This window comes from Gobius niger (assembly GCF_951799975.1).
Source record: "Gobius niger genome assembly, chromosome: 23".
NCBI classification, from domain to species: Eukaryota; Metazoa; Chordata; class Actinopteri; order Gobiiformes; family Gobiidae; genus Gobius; species Gobius niger.
Window position 1 is genome coordinate 14,407,528 of NC_136874.1, and position 18,915 is coordinate 14,426,442.

General features: G+C 44.9%; 3 protein-coding genes across 4 annotated transcripts; 1 reads left to right on the forward strand and 2 right to left on the reverse strand.

Moving 5' to 3' along the window:
- Positions 1-1,243: 1,243 nt before the first annotated feature.
- Positions 1,244-3,497, reverse strand: ccdc14 (coiled-coil domain containing 14; the record flags this gene model as incomplete). The annotated part of the gene is made up of 9 exons (XM_079581753.1): positions 1,244-1,638; positions 1,809-1,911; positions 1,990-2,070; positions 2,145-2,212; positions 2,296-2,443; positions 2,630-2,947; positions 3,067-3,171; positions 3,265-3,337; positions 3,423-3,497. 9 exons carry the CDS (start codon positions 3,495-3,497, stop codon positions 1,299-1,301), a joined length of 1,311 nt encoding a protein of 436 aa, XP_079437879.1. The 3' UTR covers positions 1,244-1,298.
- Positions 3,498-4,488: 991 nt separating this feature from the next.
- Positions 4,489-7,460, reverse strand: ddx4 (DEAD (Asp-Glu-Ala-Asp) box polypeptide 4; the record flags this gene model as incomplete). The annotated part of the gene is made up of 15 exons (XM_079581754.1): positions 4,489-4,624; positions 4,698-4,799; positions 4,884-5,154; positions 5,219-5,318; positions 5,383-5,528; positions 5,600-5,766; positions 5,873-6,002; positions 6,104-6,258; positions 6,322-6,474; positions 6,557-6,699; positions 6,877-6,915; positions 6,981-7,013; positions 7,083-7,160; positions 7,222-7,266; positions 7,379-7,460. The coding sequence occupies 15 exons, from the start codon at positions 7,458-7,460 to the stop codon at positions 4,532-4,534; spliced, it is 1,737 nt and encodes a 578-aa protein (XP_079437880.1). The 3' UTR covers positions 4,489-4,531.
- Positions 7,461-10,163: 2,703 nt separating this feature from the next.
- LOC306981783 (ubiquitin-protein ligase E3A) lies at positions 10,164-18,829 on the forward strand. Of its 2 annotated transcripts, none has more exons than XM_079581444.1 (11): positions 10,164-10,460; positions 10,922-10,966; positions 11,523-11,824; positions 13,477-14,723; positions 14,947-15,091; positions 15,172-15,377; positions 15,460-15,624; positions 15,702-15,857; positions 15,937-16,010; positions 16,100-16,243; positions 17,874-18,829. In XM_079581444.1, exons 1-11 carry the CDS (start codon positions 10,384-10,386, stop codon positions 17,992-17,994), a joined length of 2,682 nt encoding a protein of 893 aa, XP_079437570.1. In that variant the 5' UTR covers positions 10,164-10,383; the 3' UTR covers positions 17,995-18,829. The 2 variants fall into 2 exon arrangements, with proteins under 2 accessions (XP_079437570.1, XP_079437571.1); XM_079581445.1 differs by having other exon boundaries at positions 10,164-10,408.
- The last annotated feature ends 86 nt before the right edge of the window (positions 18,830-18,915 follow it).

Here is an 18,915-nt window from a genome sequence, read left to right on the forward strand (position 1 = left end):
ATAAAAAAACAAATCTCGTACAGGGCCTTTAATACACACAATGGCAACAGAATTGATTTATGCTAATAAGCTATGTGCTATAGAAAGTGAGGATGCCTTCGGGGAATTTTAAGGACAGTCCGTTTCCAGTGGGATTGACTCAAAATAATTCGTCCATATGAATGTTTTAAAATGTTTGTTATTCCAGATTCTGAGAGCATTTTTAAATCGGATTCCTCCCCAAGCACTTTTCAAACTGTACTGTATTTAACATGCAATTTTTCTGCAAGGGAAACAAAGTGTGGCTTATTTTCAAATGTGCCGTCTTTTGTCGATCTGCCGAATATTTTGTACTCATTTTTACAACTTCTGACTGTTCTGCAGCAGCTGTATTGTTATGGTTAGCATGTCTGTAAATGTTTGCACTATAGAAAGCTTTGGCATTAGCGAGGGACTCGTTTTGTAGCGACAAGCTGAAAATGATCAGCTGTAGTTGTTCTTTGTGGTAGTTTTGTATTTGATTGTCAGGTGCTGATGAGGCCTGGAAGCCAAAGTATCACTTTTATATTCTGAATTTTGCTAAATGTTTGTACGGTTTGTATTAAGCGCCTCAGTATTATTGACCATTTCTAAAAGTGACGTTCTTCTCACCAAATAAACAGAATTTGATAAGATGTGGTATTGTATTTTCTAAACACACTAAAAAAAGTCTATAACCATTATGTGCTCAAATTCAGCACTTCAGAACAGAATTAAAAATGCAATTTAAAGAGTTGTAATTACTTAGTGCACAGACTGTAATTTAGTCATTGAATGCTTTTTAGTGCCATTTTAATGCCTAAATACCATAAATGCAAAAAAAAACTTGGAATATTTCATTTTGTAAGATTTGTAAACAGTCAATCTGAGGAATGAGGAGAAATTTTGAATTTCAAAACTAAATTGGACACAATGGAACTCAGAACTGCAGCTGAATTAGTTAGAACTAGACCATAGTGTTTGTGACTAATGTAAAAGTAGATTAGTAATGTCATTGAGTGGATTCTGTTCCTAGGGGAAAGAAAATATATTTTCTAAGAAATTTCCATTCAATTTCAGATTAATGACTTTTAAGCCCTTCATTTTGGCATTCATTTAATGACTTAATGCCCATCAAGTCCATGAGGTCCTACTGATCTACCACCAATAACTCTGTAAAAAATGTAAATATCAGAAAATATTTGATATACATTTATTAATCATACATTTGCACACACATAAACCATGATTTGAGTATCGCAGCAAGTCAATCGCATTAAAAATCTAATAAAAATCTCCTGTTACGTTTTGACCAAGTCCATTTTGAGCGTCTGTTGGAGACTGGCGATGCTGGCGTCCAGAGCCGCCAGCCCGTCCCTGAACGCAGCCTCGTCGCGCGTGTTGAAGCTGGACTCCGACTGGACGCTCCAGTCACTGATCACGGACTCCACGTCCCGCTCGGGCCTCTGGTGTGTCCCCCGGTGAGGTCCCGGGGCCTGGAGCGATGGGGAGAGGGGTCGGGTCAGTCGGCTCTGCTCCAGTGACAGGAGGTACTGGGTGATGTGCTCTCTGGCGGCCCCTGGTGGACTCGCTGGCAGATTGTCAGGCGTGGGAGTGGATGAACTGCAACTGTCAATTATTCTAAAGGATGGAGAGCAGAAAAAAAGTCACAAATGTTCCTTATAAGGCTTTTAAATGAGAGAAAGCTTGCGGACAACTTCTACTTTTCACTTGAGAGCCTTTTGAGAAATATAGAGCATATTATCTAAAGCTATCATCAACACACTTTGCCCATGCTAATTTGCTGATACCTGTGGAGTCCCTCGATCTCTTGCCGTTTCTCCTGAAGCGTCCCCTCCAGTTTGAACTTGTCCTGGAGAGTGACCCTCAGCCGGGCCCTGGTGCTCTCCAGCTCTACACACAATAATCTCCTTTGAATACTCATTATAACAGCTACTACACAACAGGAAGGCACCCGCTCTGCTCACATACCCGATTTAAGGCTGATATTCGTCTCCTGGACCCGAGTCAGCTCTTCCTCAGCCGCACTGAGCTGCCCCTGCAAACTCGACACTGATCGCAAGCAGAAGGTCGTTTTTAATGAAGGCAAATCACAGCTTGCAATGACAGTGGATGCTGAGCTGTACCCTGTGAGTTCAGGAGCTGCTGTGTTGCTTCCTGGTCCTGAATTTGCTGCTGTAACGCCATGACCTGCCTGGGGGACACACACACAAACACACACAGTGGATCAGAGCAGGCCCACGGCAAGTTCAAATGAAATCAAACTCAATGTGTTACTTCTGTAGTTGGACGTTGTGAAGCTGTAGAGTCTTCAGCTCTTCTGTGCTCCGCTGCTCGGACGGCGTTTTGGCGGCTTCGGCTTCAGCACCGAGTGTAGTGGACACGGTCTGCTCCAGTAAACACAGGTACGTCTGAGCAGAGGCTCCTATGAGGACGCCACAACATATCGTTTTAATAATAACAGCGCAAATCTGAAAACAAAACCTTTTCAATCCAATACTTGAGATTGATTGTCACTAGCCTGTTTCCCTCCAAATGATATGAAATCATGTCAGTGCTATAATGCTTTTCTGGCATCCACTGTGAACACAAAGCAGTCAACAGATCTCACCATGCCCGGCCATCAGCGTCCTCAGCTCCCCCAGAAGAGCCCGCGCTCTTCTCGCGTCGCCCTCCGACTCCGGGACTCCCCCTGGCCCCTGGTCCCTCTCCGGCAGGCGGTCCGGAGCAGCGGGCGGTCCGGCCTGGCAGGGAGGCTGGATGCGCGGGTTGGCCGGCTTGGATGGGGTCTTCTGCAGGTGCGCTTTCCTGACGGGGGGGTGGAGGCTCACGCCGGAGTGTGGAGGGGCGGGGCTGCGCGGCGGGGCGGCAGCTGGGGATTTGGTACAGGACTTTCTACGGACCTTCTGAGCGCTGCGAGGGTTCGAAACTAAAATAACGGGAATATATACAAATAAAATCAATCATAGGGGGGCATGGGTGAGGGAAATGACATGGCAAACAAGTTCTTCAATGTATTATATATTTGAATACTGAATACATCTTGACCTGATTTGGGGATGGACCTCCGGATGGCCTTCTTCCCCATGGGAGTGTGGGGGCGACATTTGGCCCCTCCATCCTTCATCGCCCAGTCCTGCTTTGGGACAGCCCCTAAAGCACAAATACAAAGGGGTCAGGGCACTATAGTTACAGAGTGCACCTGCCTATGGTCCTGGACAAACTGGTGATGAATGTGTTGTGTACCTGGGCTTTCACAGTGGAGGATGTCACTGAGCAGAGCGGCGCATCGGTCCAGCCCTTTGTGAATAGTGGCCACCTGAAGTGACATTAATGTTGTTATTGTTTCCACTTGTCCCATACTTACTTTGTTGTTTGAATGAATATGACTTGGTCTCACACACCTGGGCCTCTGCATCTTCTGAGTGCAGTGAATATGCCGCCTCTGGTCTAGATATTGGAGTCCCTCTGCAACACATGAGCACATTTAGTCAGTGGTGCGTAGTATAAGAACTGTCACTTGTTCCTGGACAGTAAGCGAAGATATCACCTGGTCCTGACTGCTCCCGTTAGCCTGCCCGATGTGACCGTCTTAAACAAGCACAAAGACGGTCATACATGTGGTGGATCTGCAGGTTTTGATCACAGAGCTGGGAGTGGTTTTGATTGTTGACCTACCTTACTTTTGGCAGAGACTCTCGGGGCAAACATCTCCCGACTCTGACACGAAGCTAAAGCCGCTTGAGCTTCGTGTCAGTAATTCCTGCACAATAGATGAAGTGAACGCGGTCAAAGCGGTACGAGTGGCTTTTCGAGCAAGGTTTGTCTCCTCGTCACATCGCAGCTCAGTTGAAACTTGTTTTAGCCATGGTTGAAACACAACAGACGAGCGTTTCGAAAACAGGAACCGCGATGAGACTCGACCAATCAGGTATCAGCTTTATCCAAGACCCGCCCCCGAAAAGTTGGATCTCCGGAAGTTGCGTACAAAATAGGCTCTACTGCATTACTTCCTGCAGTTTAACCTCTGCAGCCAATAGGTCTGTCCCCCTAACATTTATCATGCCCATTGATTCAAAGTGAATAAGGAAACATTTAAACAGCTTGTGATGTACATTCATAAAAACATGTACATTTCAATTATCTCTTCCTGGAAACATGGTTTGAGAGCTATGACTTAGTTATTCAATTTACAGAAATATCTGCATAACACGTTAAGTTTTTGTTTTTTTTACTCAATATGAATGTCCCAAGTTTCAGTACATGCAATTAAACAGAAAACACGATTTGCTTCAAATATTGATGATTTACTTTTCACATCTCAGAAAACAAATACTTGACTTGCCATGTTTTATCAAACATGCATAATGCACTGTATAAAAACGCAAAACAAAACTAAAACTTTCCACAAATGGAGTTTTCAGTAACAGCATGTAGAAAAACATCCTTCAAACTGAACAGGATGATAGTGCTTAATTTATATGAAATAGCAATAAAACATTGAGTGAAGAAGCTAGCCCCAGTCCTCGTCGTCCTCAGTGGCATTCGCTGCGGGTTGGCTGCCGCCACCGTGCCCATTGTTCTGGAAGGTCGTGGTCTGGGCACCCTGGAAGTGAGACTGGGTCAACAATGATTCAACAAGCTAAAATTATTATTTTTTTAAAAGCAGTCCTCCATACCTTTCGAGAGTCAGTTGCTCCAAAGCCCCTCATAGCAGGTCCTCCAGAGCCAGGGCCACTGAAGGCAGTCTCCTCTAACCAGGCTGGCACCTCCTGCTGGGCCTGAGGACACACACAACATGAGTAACAGTGACACTAAGAGCACCAGTTTAACCGCAACACACACACACACACGCACACGCACACCTTAGAAAGGATGGAGATGAGAGATCTGGCCAGTTGACTGTCATTATCTGGATCATAGAAGGCCACAGCTCGACCAGTGTTCCCACAGCGGCCTGTCCTCCCAATGCGGTGGACATATTCATCAATGTTGTTGGGCAGGTCAAAGTTGACCACATGCTGGACATCTGGAATGTCCAGACCTCGGGCAGCCACTGAGGTGGCCACCAGGACGGGACACTTCCCTGAGCGGAAGTCTCCCAGTGCCTGCTCTCGCTCCCGCTGCTCCCGGTCTCTGAATGCAGACAAATACACATGACACCACATTGTCCCAAAGTGGTCAGTATAAAAGTACTCACCCGTGAATACTGGTGGTGGCCACTTTCTCCTGACACAAAAAGGTAGCAATAAAATCTGCTTGTCTCTTTGTCTCCACAAACACCATGGTCCGCTCCGTTCCTGAAATCAAAATCAAAGTTGAGTATTTGAATAGAGTATCGTAGGAGTAAAATAGAGTCATTACCCGTTTCCTTGAGAATGTCTAGAAGTTTTTCCCTTTTTGAAAACTTTGTGACCTCCACAAACTCCTGCCGTACATCAGTGCAAGCTCCACCCACAATTCCCACAGCCAGGAACAGGTAATCTGTTTTGAGGAAGTCCGCGGCCAGCCTTCAAACACACGCACTCACTATAAGTTGACTTAAAGCTCTACAGACAGAATGCTGTCATATGTACAGTACTTCTGGATATCTTCTGGGTATGTGGCGCTGAACATCAGGGTCTGACGCTGTTCTTTGGAGGGTATTCCCGGAGAGCCCACCAGGCGCCGCATGTCAGGCTCAAAGCCCATGTCCAACATTCTGTCTGCTTCATCCAGTACAAGGTACCGCAGCTTTGTCAGGCCCACCTGAAAAACCACACCAGCTCACAACAACTGCAGCAACAATCATAAATGAGCAAACTTAGAGTAAAATGTATTAGGAAATGAAAGCCAGGTGTAGAACCGACTTTACCTTCCCTCTGTTGATCACATCCAACAGCCTTCCTGGTGTTCCACACAGAATATTACATCCTCTGCAAAGATCTCTGATCTGGTGTCCAGTACTTACTCCTCCATACACCACTACAGGCCGCACACACGTCCTGGAGGCACAGACAAGTACATTTCAGCATGTCCGTATTCAATAAACCCTAACTGCTATACAACAGCATTGACAAGACCTTGTAATACAAAGTGCTCGTACCCATATGCAAACTTCCTGGCCTCTAGATAGATCTGATTGATGAGCTCTCTAGTGGGAGCCACTATAATGGCCTCAGGCTCCTGAAGCTCACTGAACTGACTTGCTGCAACGCCGTCTGCCATGAGCTGCTGCAGGATGGGCAGCAGAAAGGCCGCCTGGGCAAAGAGGACGTCAGTTAGATTGAGAACATTCAAACATTAATCCTCTCACTGACTCACTGTTTTCCCAGAGCCGGTCTGGGCACAGGCCATCAGGTCTCTGCCGGCTGAGATGATGGGGATTCCATGCTTCTGAACAGGTGTGGGCTTCACATAACCCGTTTTACTCACATTCTTCTTCAAAGATTCACACAGTCCTGCTTCTTCAAAAGTCTGAAACATATTTATAATATTATAAAGCATTTAGAAAGTATCACCCTTGAATAAAGAGCCACCACTTAACCTTTAAACTCACCAGGATCGCTTGTGGGGGGTTGGTGCCGCCAACCTCAACCGCGATGTCATCATATTTATCAAAGTTTATCCCACTTTTATACTGAGAGAAAATAGTGTCCTCATCCTCAGGGAGGCTGGGAGGAATATACGTCACCCTTGGTCCTACAAATTGTGAATAAAGAAATGTAAAAAATGGTTTACAGGACTAACTTGACTAGTGTGGGATAACTCACTCTCTTCACCGTCGGCCGTGTCGCCCGTCTTCGAGCCATCTCCTACAGAGGAAAGTATTTGACCAAGTTAATGCCAAGCTATGTCAATTTACATCAAAGTACTCACCATCTCGTGAAAACGATTCTTCATCATTTCCTCTGTATCCTAAAAGGACAAACTATTATGATTACGCCTGCAAGCACCAACTACAATACTTAGTAACAACTTACCTCCTCCAAATCCACCTCTGCCCCCTCGTTCACCTTTAAGACAGAAGCATGAAGTTTGTGTTCACAGAGTGTGTGCTCAAGTAGAGCCGGTGAGGACAGTACCTGAGCCAAAGCCTCCTCGTCCCCCGCGGCCTCCTCTTCCTCCTCTGAAGCCACCATCAGAGCCGCCATCATTGTCATCTGTGAACGGAGACGTACACGTTAATTAAGGATTTTGTAATTAACCCTAGCATTTATTTACCATTGAATTCTCCACTGTCTGTTCTGCCAAACCCACGGCCTCGACCTGATCAAGAGGAAAAGGATACTTGAATGTCAGAGAAGTTTACCATGACTCAAATAATCAACCGATAGTTAAGCTATTTGCATGTTAAATTTGAATGTTAAATTTGTGTCACCTCTGCCTCCTCTTCCCCGAAAACCTCCACGGTCACTTCCACCTTTGTTCCAGTCACGGTCATGAGAAACAAACAGGCACATATTAATGAAGTGAACTTAAAACTATAAAATTAAAATATAATCTATAAAACACATCCACAGGTCGGGATTTACCCTCGTTATTTCCATTCTCATCTCGATCTGTCAGTAAAAGCAGAAATCATAAATGAAATTTCTCCATTTGTCAGGACACTGTACAATTGTTCACTCAAGACAAAGATTACTTTACCACACTCTAGATTTATCATGCAAATAATCAGTACAATAAGTACAATTACCATTGAATGATTTGAAACCTCCTCTCCTTCCTCCTCTGCCCCCACGACCTAAAGAAAAAAAGAAAAAAAGAAAAGATGTCCATGACTATGTCCATCATTGATTAATAAAGCAGATACTCACTTACCTCTTCCAGAGTCACTATTATTATTGTTCCAAAAATCCTTCTGCGTGTCTGGGGAAAAAGACAGAAGTTAGAATGTGAAATAATAAAAAAACTCAAAACAACTTCCAAAATAATCCAACCTTCATTTGTCTGGTTTGAAATAAAGGGTGTACTTGAGGTGGTCTTCTGAAAGAACAGGTGCAAACAGATGCAGTTCATTTGTGCGCACACCAGGTGCTAATATTACATTTTTAATTTACTTACGTCTTCTTCCCATTCATCGCCCATGATTGCCTCTAAAATACAACGGAATCGAGTGTTACAAACAAAAGCTAATTCTCACATAAAATCTGAAAAACAAAGGCCAGAGAGCCGCTTTGTGGAGTGGCCTCGCGAAAGCACGGGAGCGGAACAGCTTTTTACCAACCACGTGCAGTTAGCTTAGCATTTTGCAACACCAATTAAACAGAGAAGCGTGAATCGTAAATTAGGGATATAAATCGCTAATATAAAGCAACGTGATACAATATTTAAACAAAAAAGACCCTGTTTGCTGTTTATTTATATCTTAAAGAAGGATAATGGGCACAAGCTAACATTTTACTCGGCTAACGGTGTTTAGCTTCAGCAGTAGCCACCCTTAAACTCACCAGGCTTGTGCAGAAAACGTTCGAGATATTCAAGAAAACGAACTTAAACTTGTAATATTAGAACTAGATATATACTTGTATGTGAATTGAAGCGTTCACTTCGTTCGGCGGATGTTTCTCTGTCGTTGCCTGTTACTGCCCGATGTTCCGCTCGGAATAAGGCGCATTAAAACACGGTCAATGGACTTCGCCACGAGCTTGGCCGCTGCGCAAAAATCCGTCCAATCAGAGAGGGGGACAGTTTGATTGACTTCTTTATCCACCTATTATTGGAGAGTTTTCATGTAGTGGGACGGTGGCCAATCAAGAACAAAACAGGTTTGTATGGATAACAAAGTAAGCAAAGTTAAAAGGCGAAATATTTAATTAATATATTTTACACATGTAATTTTAATAATGGGTAAATATTTAATTCATAGCCTACATGTAGACCCACTTAAAAGTAACTACTTAAACACTTAAACACCACACCTGTTCTTTCTTTATTTGGGAATTATTTTTTAGATTACTTCAGGTCCTTAAAATGTACCTTAAACTTGAGTGATAAATCCTCATTAGTTTTTATCCTTATTATTTTAAAGGTGCATTATGGAACTTTTTATGTGAAAAATAGTTTTTAGTAGTGCGTGTTTGACCTTTTAGTAGTAAAGTGGTTGTATGGCGGTCAGCATGGCACCTTTACTTTCCATCACAGTGGCCTCTATGATCTTCCAGGATCAATGTGTTTGAGAGTTTCTTGTGGGTTTTCACTACTGATGGACCCTGTCCCCAGAAAACCTACAACACCAGAGAGGCCACCGTGATCGAAAATGCACCATGCTAACTACCCATACAGCCATTGGGCCACAAAAAGGTCAATCAGGTTTGTTTATTTGAGCAGTTTACATTTGCAATTTACAAAATGAAACATTATACCATTATAGATGCTCAAATGGAGAAGACTGAAGCAAGAACACATATGAGCGCCTACCCCACATAAACACACAATTATGTTGTTCATGTGTTTTGTTTTGTTTTTGCCTTTAAATGTGCAGACTTGCCTTAGTGCAGGGGCAAGTTTGCTTGGTTGAGCACTGGACCCTCCATTTTTTGGCAGAAGCACCACTTTCTACAAATACCAGTATTGTTCTGCTATGACATTTTAAAGCAACTGACAGTATTTTTCCAATTTCTAGAGCACTTTAACAGGCATTTGATCTCTGATTGGTGTACTATTCCTCAAAAGGGCCAGAGGTTCTGTGATGGAGGGCCGGTTTTGGCTCCCAGGCCTGACCTTGCCTACCTCTGCCTTAGGTTGTCATAAAAAAAGTTTTCGCTGTTTCATTTTTTGGTAAATGGTCTCAACTTATACAGCGCGTTTCCACCTTTATCAAGCCCAAAGTGCTTTACATCAAGGAAGCAGAGCAGTCACCCATTCACTCTCTCATTCACACATCAATGTACGCAGACACTGGAGGCAAGGTCGGTGAAGTGTCTTGCCCAAAGACACAACGACAGTGTGCATCTGCTGAAGCTGGGATTCGAACCCCAACCTTCTGATCATGAAACGACCCGCTCTACCAACTGCGCCACTGTCTTTGCCAAAGGCTGCTATGATGCCATGTTCATTTTCCTCAATAATAATAACCCCTTTGCCATGGTTGACTCCGGTCCAGTGAATCCGCTCCGGGCCCATAAAGAGCCCGGTGGCTGGGTCTTGTCGTTCCCCCGCGCTGCATTGTGGGACGTGGGCTGCTGCTGTAGTCAAGATGGCTGTGAACCCGAGAAGGGGCGAAAAGCCTGCTTTAGCACAAGGCCGCGAATGAAGTTTTTAACAGCAAATCCGCCGCGGCTGATCCGAACCCCCGCTCTCCTGAAGTTGGACGTAACCCGCGCAGTGACTGAAACGTGCCCACACCGCAGCGGAGTCCCAAACAACAGAGGATAAAGTCGTATGAATCCCGACGAGAAGGAGGACTGTGAGTGTGCGCCACCACAGGCCGAGCTTAGCCCAGCGAGAGGAGTCGTGAGGTGGGCAGCCGCACACGACAGGCCGGGGACCGTGGGCCTCTGCGGAGACAGGCTGCTGAGGGGAGCTAGCTTTATCCTAGCAGCCGGGGCTGTCATTGCTCTGTCATTTCACTGAGCTTTTAGTTAAAACAACGGCACCAGCACACATTTAACTTGTATTAAAGAACACAGCACAACATTTATATTTCTACTGAATCATAAGTTGCAAAATGAAATAAAGACATTGAGGCTAGGTTATTTTCTACTTTAGCGCCAGGATGCCTGACATCTTTTGCTGCAGCCCTATATGTCCTTGCAACACTGGCTAAATAATAGTCTCCCAGCGTTTTGCTTGTGCATTTCTGGATTAAAATGATCAAATAAAAACGTATACTTTTTATTCGTCCTGCTCAATCCCGACGTGTTTTCTGTGTTGAGTGCGAATTGCTCATTCATGTGTTTTTTTGTGTGTGTGTTCTTAGAGAAAACGAGGAGTCTGAAAACGAAAACCCAGAAGCAAGCCGAATGTAGGTACCATAAATGTTTTCAAAGTGTCAAAGTCTTACTTCCTGTTTCGTTCAAAGCACTTCGGTTATTCAGAGAACACGGATTTATTATTGCCATGCACACTAGTACAGATCACCAAGCTTTGCAACATACTGTACTGTACATTTCAATAGCTCCTGTTTTACATTTAAGTCTAGCTTCATTATTTTGCACTGTCATTTTATTTGCTCCAGTCAACAGTGATCACACACCTCATTTTGCTTTCAGTTTTGTAGCTTACCTGGAGCTATGCCAATATATCAGAGTACTAACTTGTAATTGGCTAATTTATTTGCACAAATGCATTGTATAAATTGTACAAAATGACTGAAAATGCTAGTAGATGCATATTGGAAGTGCTCCTGAACGTGTGTGTATATAACAAAAAGGTTAAAAAAAATCTGTCAGGTGGGCATCAGTGAGATCACAATATGTATTATGTTTCTTGCGACACGGATTGCACTCATGTTTTTTCTAGGCTTTCTTTGACAATACATTCCTGATTTGATCTTTTTACACTTTTGTTCATCTCTGTAGGAAGCGAGCAGCCGCCAAGCACCTCATAGAGCGCTACTACCACCAGTTAACGGAGGGCTGCGGGAATGACTCGTGCTCCAACTCGTGGTGCGCGTCGTCGCTGGGGTTCAGCCGCATGGACAACAACGCGGCGGCCGTCAAAGCGCTGGAGCTGTACAAGGTGAACGCCAAGCTGTGCGACCCCCACCCGTCCAAGAAGGGCACGGCGTCGGCGTACCTGGAGAGCAGCGCGCACAGCAACTCCGACAGCAACAGCAAGATGAACAACAAGGACAACCACTCGGTCAGGGACAACTTTAAAGGTAGGGGCATGTTCTGCTCATTTAATGTAACACACTTAAACTACAGTTGGAACATTGTGATGTTTTATAACTGCCCTGAGTATTGTGACGATGATACTATTGTAATAACTAAAACTGCACCATATCAACATCCATTACATTTAAATGAAAATCGTAAACCGTTTGTTTATTGGCTTGGAGAGAGTTGGTTGTCCACCTCCACTGTATCTGGGCTCAGTTTTTAAGTTTCATATCAGCAAGGCTGCGCAGTTGATTCCATTTGAAACAAAATCGCAATTTCAGTGGTCACATGTAGTAAATCTTGAAGACTACAATGATTTAAGTCTGTGTCTCTCAAACTTTGACATCTTTTTTATGTGTTACTATAACATTTAAGTTGTTAGTGTTTTTCTTGTTAAATATGATTGAGGTAATATAATGTTCTAGAGCTTTGCGATTTTTCCTCCCAAAAAAGTCTTTGGTTTTCTTATGGAAAATTGAATTTACGCTTTGATTAAAAAAAAATTCCCTCTATTTAAAGCAAATTAGCTGCTGACGGTATATATATTTTATATTCATTGTTTTTAGTTAAAGTGCATCAACAAACCCCAAAAGGCAATAACACTTAAAAACAGCACACTGCACGGTGACTTCATTTTTTTTTCAACAAAGATTTTTAAGCATCCACCCATTAATACTAAAAAGATCCATAAATGTAGATTTTCTGAAAATATGAATCTATTACCAACTTTTTCCCCAGCCCTATAGTGTTCCCTGTAAACCATCACTGGACTGGTCTTTGTATTTTCTTGATCTGCCAGGGACTATAGATGGAAAGTAGCCATTGGCTAATTCTGGCACGGTGGCGCAGCGGTTAGTGCTCGTGCCTCACAGGTCGAAGGTCCCGGGTTCGATTCCCACCTGCACGGGGCCTTTCTGTGTGGAGTTTGCATGTTCTCCCCGTGTCTTCGTAGGTTAGTGGTAGGTTATAAAAAACATGTGCAATAGGTTAATCCTCCAGCCAGGTGTTTCTGACCACCAGCCTGGCCCCACATCATGGAGATGGGTCCCCGAGCGCCGGCCCAAGCTGGCAGCTCACTGCTCCTACAGGTCGCCCCATGCGACACTGAGGATGGGTCAAATGCAGAGAACTAATTTCTCTACAGAGATTTCTCTACAGAGATTAATACAGTATAACTTAACTTACATTTGTATGTTCATTAATATGCATTGTCCCTTTTAAATAAATGAATGAAAATAAACTTCATCAACCATATCCATGAGGATTCAATATTCATGACGTGGAAAACCTGCTAACCCTGTAGTTTAGGCTCTACAAACATTTTACGCTATTGATTTATTCATATCAGTCTCATGACCATGTCCGTGGTGTGGAGCTCAACCACAAGTTCACAAAACCAAACAAAGAAGTTTGCAACACAAAAACTGAAAATCAAAAAGTTTGATAATAGTATAATATGGATATACATATATAGACTTAAAGCTATAACAATAAAAATTCAAACAGCAACTGAAACTCGTCACCACGACATTGTCTTTACGGAGATTACAATAACAAATTGTCCTCGTATTGGCCCTCTATTTTTGTAATTGTTTGTTTGAAATGTGTTGTCTTATTTATCTAAATGATAACGACCTGCCTCTATGTTTAGACGTCTCATACCTGACTGAGGAGAAGGTCTATGAGATCCTGGACATCTGCGGGGAGAAGGAGGACTACTCGCCTCTCATCCGCGTCATCGGTCGGGTTTTCTCCAGCGCTGAGGGGCTGGTGCAGAGCTTCCGGCGCTCCAAGCCTCACACCAAGGAGGAGCTCAAGTCCCTCCAGGGCAAGGACGAGGACAAGGACGAAGACGAGAAGGAAGCGGCGACGGCGAGCGCTGCCGTGGCCATGGAGGAAGACTCCCCCGCCTCCTCGTCCTCGTCATCGGGGCGGCTCGGGGACACAGACGTCCAGAAGCTGGCTCCGGACGAGGTCTCCGTGGACGTGGAGGCGGTGCGGCGGGTCTACGAGCGTCTGCTGTCCAACGAGAAGATCGAAGCGGCCTTCCTCAACGCACTGGTCTACCTCTCGCCCAACGTGGAGTGCGATCTGACCTACCACAACGTCTACTCGCGGGACCCCAACTACCTGAACTTGTTTGTAATAGTCATGGAGAACAGCAACCTCCACAGCCCCGAGTACCTGGAGATTGCCCTTCCACAGTTCTGCAAAGCGATGAGCAAGCTCCCCTTAGCGGCGCAGGCCAAGCTCGCGCGCCTCTGGTCGCACTACAAGGCCGAGCAGATCCGCCGCATGGTGGAGACCTTCCAGCAGCTCATCACCTACAAGGTCATAAGCAACGAGTTCAACAGCCGCAACCTGGTGAACGACGACGACGCGGTGGTAGCAGCGACGAAGTGCTTGAAGATAGTCTACTATGCAAATGTCCTCGGCGGCGACTTGGACGTGGAGCATAACGAAGATGAAGACGAGGAGCCCATCCCCGAATCAAGCGAGCTGACCTTACAGGAGCTGCTGGGGGAGGAGCGGCGGAACAAGAAGGGCCCGAGGGTAGACCCGCTGGAGACGGAGTTAGGAATACGCACCAACGACTGCCGACGGCCGCTAGTGCTCTTCGAGGAGTTCGTCAACGAGCCACTAAACGAAGTGCTGGAGATGGACAAGGACTACACTTTCTTTAAGGTGGAGACGGAGAACAAGTTTTCCTTCATGACGTGCCCCTTCATCCTCAACGCTGTTACCAAGAACCTGGGCCTGTACTACGACAACCGCATCCGCATGTACAGCGAGCGGCGGATCACGGTACTGTACAGTCTAGTGCAGGGCCAGCAGCTCAACCCCTACCTGCGGCTCAAAGTGCGCCGCGACCACATTATAGACGACGCTCTGGTGCGGGTAAGTCACACTCTCCTGTTACTTTGGGTCAGGGTTTAGTGAAATAAGGAACAGTCAAGGTCATATTCGGCTCCAAAGGACGGCAGTTTGAATCTTGGCCTGTTGGGAAAGACATTTCAGCGACCTTGCCCATGTGATCGGCTTTATGCTGTGTTATATAGGATTAATGTATCATGACCATTGTTAAAAGTGTCCAGTTATGAAGCATGTGTTTGGTGTGTAGCTGGAGATGATCGCGATGGAGAATCCTGCAGACTTGAAGAAGCAGCTGTACGTGGAGTTTGAAGGCGAACAAGGTGTTGATGAAGGAGGCGTCTCCAAAGAGTTCTTCCAGCTGGTGGTGGAGGAGATCTTCAACCCAGATATCGGTGCGTATTTCCCCACAGCACTGTTACAATATAAACAAAAATCCTTGTGACAAACGACTTCACTCCTGTCTCTCTCTCAGGCATGTTCACGTACGACGAGCGAACGCGGTTGTTTTGGTTCAACCCGTCTTCATTCGAGAACGACGGCCAGTACACGCTCATCGGTATCGTCCTGGGCCTGGCCATCTACAACAACTGCATCCTAGACGTGCACTTCCCCATGGTGGTCTACAGGAAACTCATGGGCAAGAAAGGCACCTTCAGAGACCTGGCAGACGCTAACCCAGTAAGGCTTCGTTTTAGAGACGCCGACCACCGGGGGAGAAAGCCCGGTAACTGAAACTGAAGATGCCGCCGTCTGTTCGTAGGTTTTGCATCAGAGTCTGAAGGAGCTGATGGAGTACGAGGGCAGCGTGGAGGACGACATGATGATCACCTTCCAGATCTCCCAGACCGATCTGTTCGGCAACGCCCTCATGTACGACCTCCGGGAGAACGGCGACAAGATCCCCGTCACCAACGACAACAGGAAGGTCAGGCTCCTCCCCACTGTAGCATGAAATACGTCAGAGTTTGTCTCCCACGTCATTGTAGATGTTTTGTTTTCCAGGAGTTTATCTCGCAGTACACGGACTACATACTGAACAAAAGCGTAGAGAAACAGTTCAAAGCCTTCAGGAGAGGGTTCCATATGGTCACCAACGAATCACCGCTCAAGTACTTATTCAGACCGGAGGAGATCGAGCTGCTCATCTGTGGGAGCAGGGTGAGGAGCTACCGAGGACTCCCTAAAGATGCATCTGTGAGGTCCTTATTTGTCCTAATCTGCAATCTCATCTCTGTAGAATCTGGACTTCCTTGCACTTGAAGAGACGACAGAATACGACGGCGGATATAACAGAGATTCAAGGATTATAAAGTAAGTCTGAGTCATGTACTGTCAAAAGTACCGTGATAGTTTGTCAGTTTGGTACATGAGCTGATCATCGACTTGTTTCCCCGGCGCAGGGAGTTCTGGGAGACGCTGCACTCGTTTGGGGAAGACCAGAAGCGCCTGTTTTTACAGTTCACCACTGGCACCGACAGAGCCCCCGTGGGAGGCCTGGGCAAGCTCAAGATGATCATCGCAAAGAACGGCCCTGACACAGACAGGTCGGCACTTCCTATTCCAATGCCATCTCAACATATGTATGATACACATAACACTTAACACATCCTTCCCATTCTCTAAAGTATTGTGAAAGTCCATGAGCGTTTCTGTGCTCTAAATCGATCTCTAAAATGACATTGTTCTTGTTGGAATGCCGGTAGCTGAAATTACTGCCATTTTTTTGGTTCATTATTTGGGGGGTTTTGCTTGATTTGTACTTTCCTGCCGTTAAAAGCAGAGGGCGCTGTTGGCTAAACAAAGTTCTTAAAGGAGCTATTCACCTTATTCCGGAGGCTCGCGTTGGCATTAATTGTGCCCGCCCCTTTTCTCCTATGTGTTAACATGGGATTGGAGAAGTCGACATAAAATCAGTTACTACACGAAAACAAAGCCGTTTTCAGGCCGCACAGAGAAACGGTGCAGTGTTGACTTGTTGGTGCAAAAAAACATTGGACATTTTACACAAATCAATCGACTAAACATCAGATTTGAGCGGAGAACATTTTCCCTCGTTCTCCGTTTAAATGAACGGGCTTCGCGCTCGACTGGAAGTATCTGGACAACGGAAGTGCCAAGACAACGCAAAAGTGGGCGGAATAAGGTGAATACCTAATTGAACAAAGAAACAGGGTCACTCAAATTTCAAGTTGCAATTTTCTGGTCCAAACTCATCTCAAACTTTCCTAATGCATTTACAACATCAAAATTCGTCACAGGGACTGAGTTTAAACCAGGTTTCACAACTTTCAGGAGGAAAGCTGTCACTTCACTGTAAAAATCTAGTGTAACTAAAACTAGCCTGACATTTTATGACTGTTAAAAAGGCTTTAAAACCAGTGTTTTTTGGATAGATGTCTGCTTTTACCATATACTAAAGGACAAAACAAATTGTATTCCAGACATTAACAGAAAATTAAAAATATCAAGGATAGCTCCTTTAAATACTGTTGGACCCATGGTCCAACATAAACTTTGTTTTAAACATAGACTGTACATTAAGAATAGACTGAGTCAGCGCGGGCGTGCTGAAGCTCCTTCATACTCAGTGTTTGGCTGTGTTTCCTATATTTTATATAAGTTTAGGTTAAGCAGTGAAAGGAGATTATTAGGATGAAGTTGAGCATTGAACTGCACCTAAAAAACTGCTGTTCATTCCTGAAATAAATACAAAACATGTGACGCAATTTCTCTTTTTGAATGTATCATAAATAAAGCACGGCTCAAAATGCTTACACGACATCATCTGCATTAATGTTTAAATTTGTTGTAGACGTGCTCATCCAAAACTAGCTGAGTCGCGTGCAAGCAAGAGGGGAAAAAACGCAACTTCGCTTTATCTGCTGTAAATGTTTCATTTCTTTTTTGAAAGACGTATCCAGTACAACGTTTTTTGCACATGTGGATTGTGTCTTTGTGTAAACCAGTTTTTATGATTCCGATCAAAGAACTGGAAAAGTTGGTGTCAGTTTGTGTGACCATAAAGATATGTTGTCTCTAGAGTTTTCCCATTATTCTATTGAGGATTCAGTGAAATCAGTAGTGATTATTGTGTGGATCAGAGTCAAATCTTTTCTTGAAAACAAACTCAAAAGCTGCTACATTATTGTCTCACTGTGAACATTGTGTGTGCAGGTTACCCACGTCCCACACCTGTTTCAACGTGCTGCTGCTGCCCGAGTACAACAGCAAAGAGAAGCTGAGGGAGAGACTGCTGAAAGCCATTACCTATGCCAAAGGGTTTGGTATGCTCTGAGCCCCTGCCCTTTCAAAACCCCCCTTCCCTCCCCTCCCCTCCCTCCCTTCCGCCCGCCCGCCCACAACATGACAAGCGCCCGCCCCGCCCTCAGCCCTTTACCAGCCACAGAGCGACCAATAGGAGTCCAGCAGGTGAGCGCTCCGGTCCTACGGTGCCTGTCCCCCCCACCCCACCCCCACCCCCTCGGTCTTCGGAAGCACAGATCCAGCCCACGCTCCACACACTCTGAATGTGCCGCCTCAGTTCTGTACAGCATCATAACGGATTATTTATTTGCCATGTTTGCTGTCTCGGTTATAGGTTTAACATGTCGGGAGTGGGTCTGACAAAGTGGCACGTAGCCCCTTCTACGGTGGCCAAGAGGTGCAAGGAAACGTTTGAAAGAAGCAAACTCAAAATACTATATGTAACAAAAGAATTGGGTGGGTAACAAATTGAAGTAACTATTTCCCAAGCATTTTCGAGCAGCTCTTGACCACTGGAGACTTGAATTGTTCTGATATTTTGTTTACTCTTTTTTCCTTTGCACCAAACTGTTGTGTTTTTTAGTAACTCATGACCCCTCATTCAGCTCCTAAACGGCTGTCTTTGTTTTGGGGGGAGGATCTTAGGTGAGACTCAATCTGAGCTGTGTAAAGTGCACTTAGACATTTCTTTCCGAATGTTTTCTTTTTTTGGTCACAGGTTGCCGCGATTGTCGCAAGCATTTGATGTCTTCCTGTGTTCTGGATTTAAAGACCAGTATTGCTGTTTTAAAAGGGGAGGCAAAAAAAAACAAAAAAAAACGAATAAAACATCTATTGACCAATGTGGTTTGTTGGTAGACGGAGCTCTCAAAAGTGCCAACCACCTGGAAGGGAAGTTGGAACGCCGTGTAAACTGAACTCTCACAAATGTGCAGGATCAGCGACGTCGACT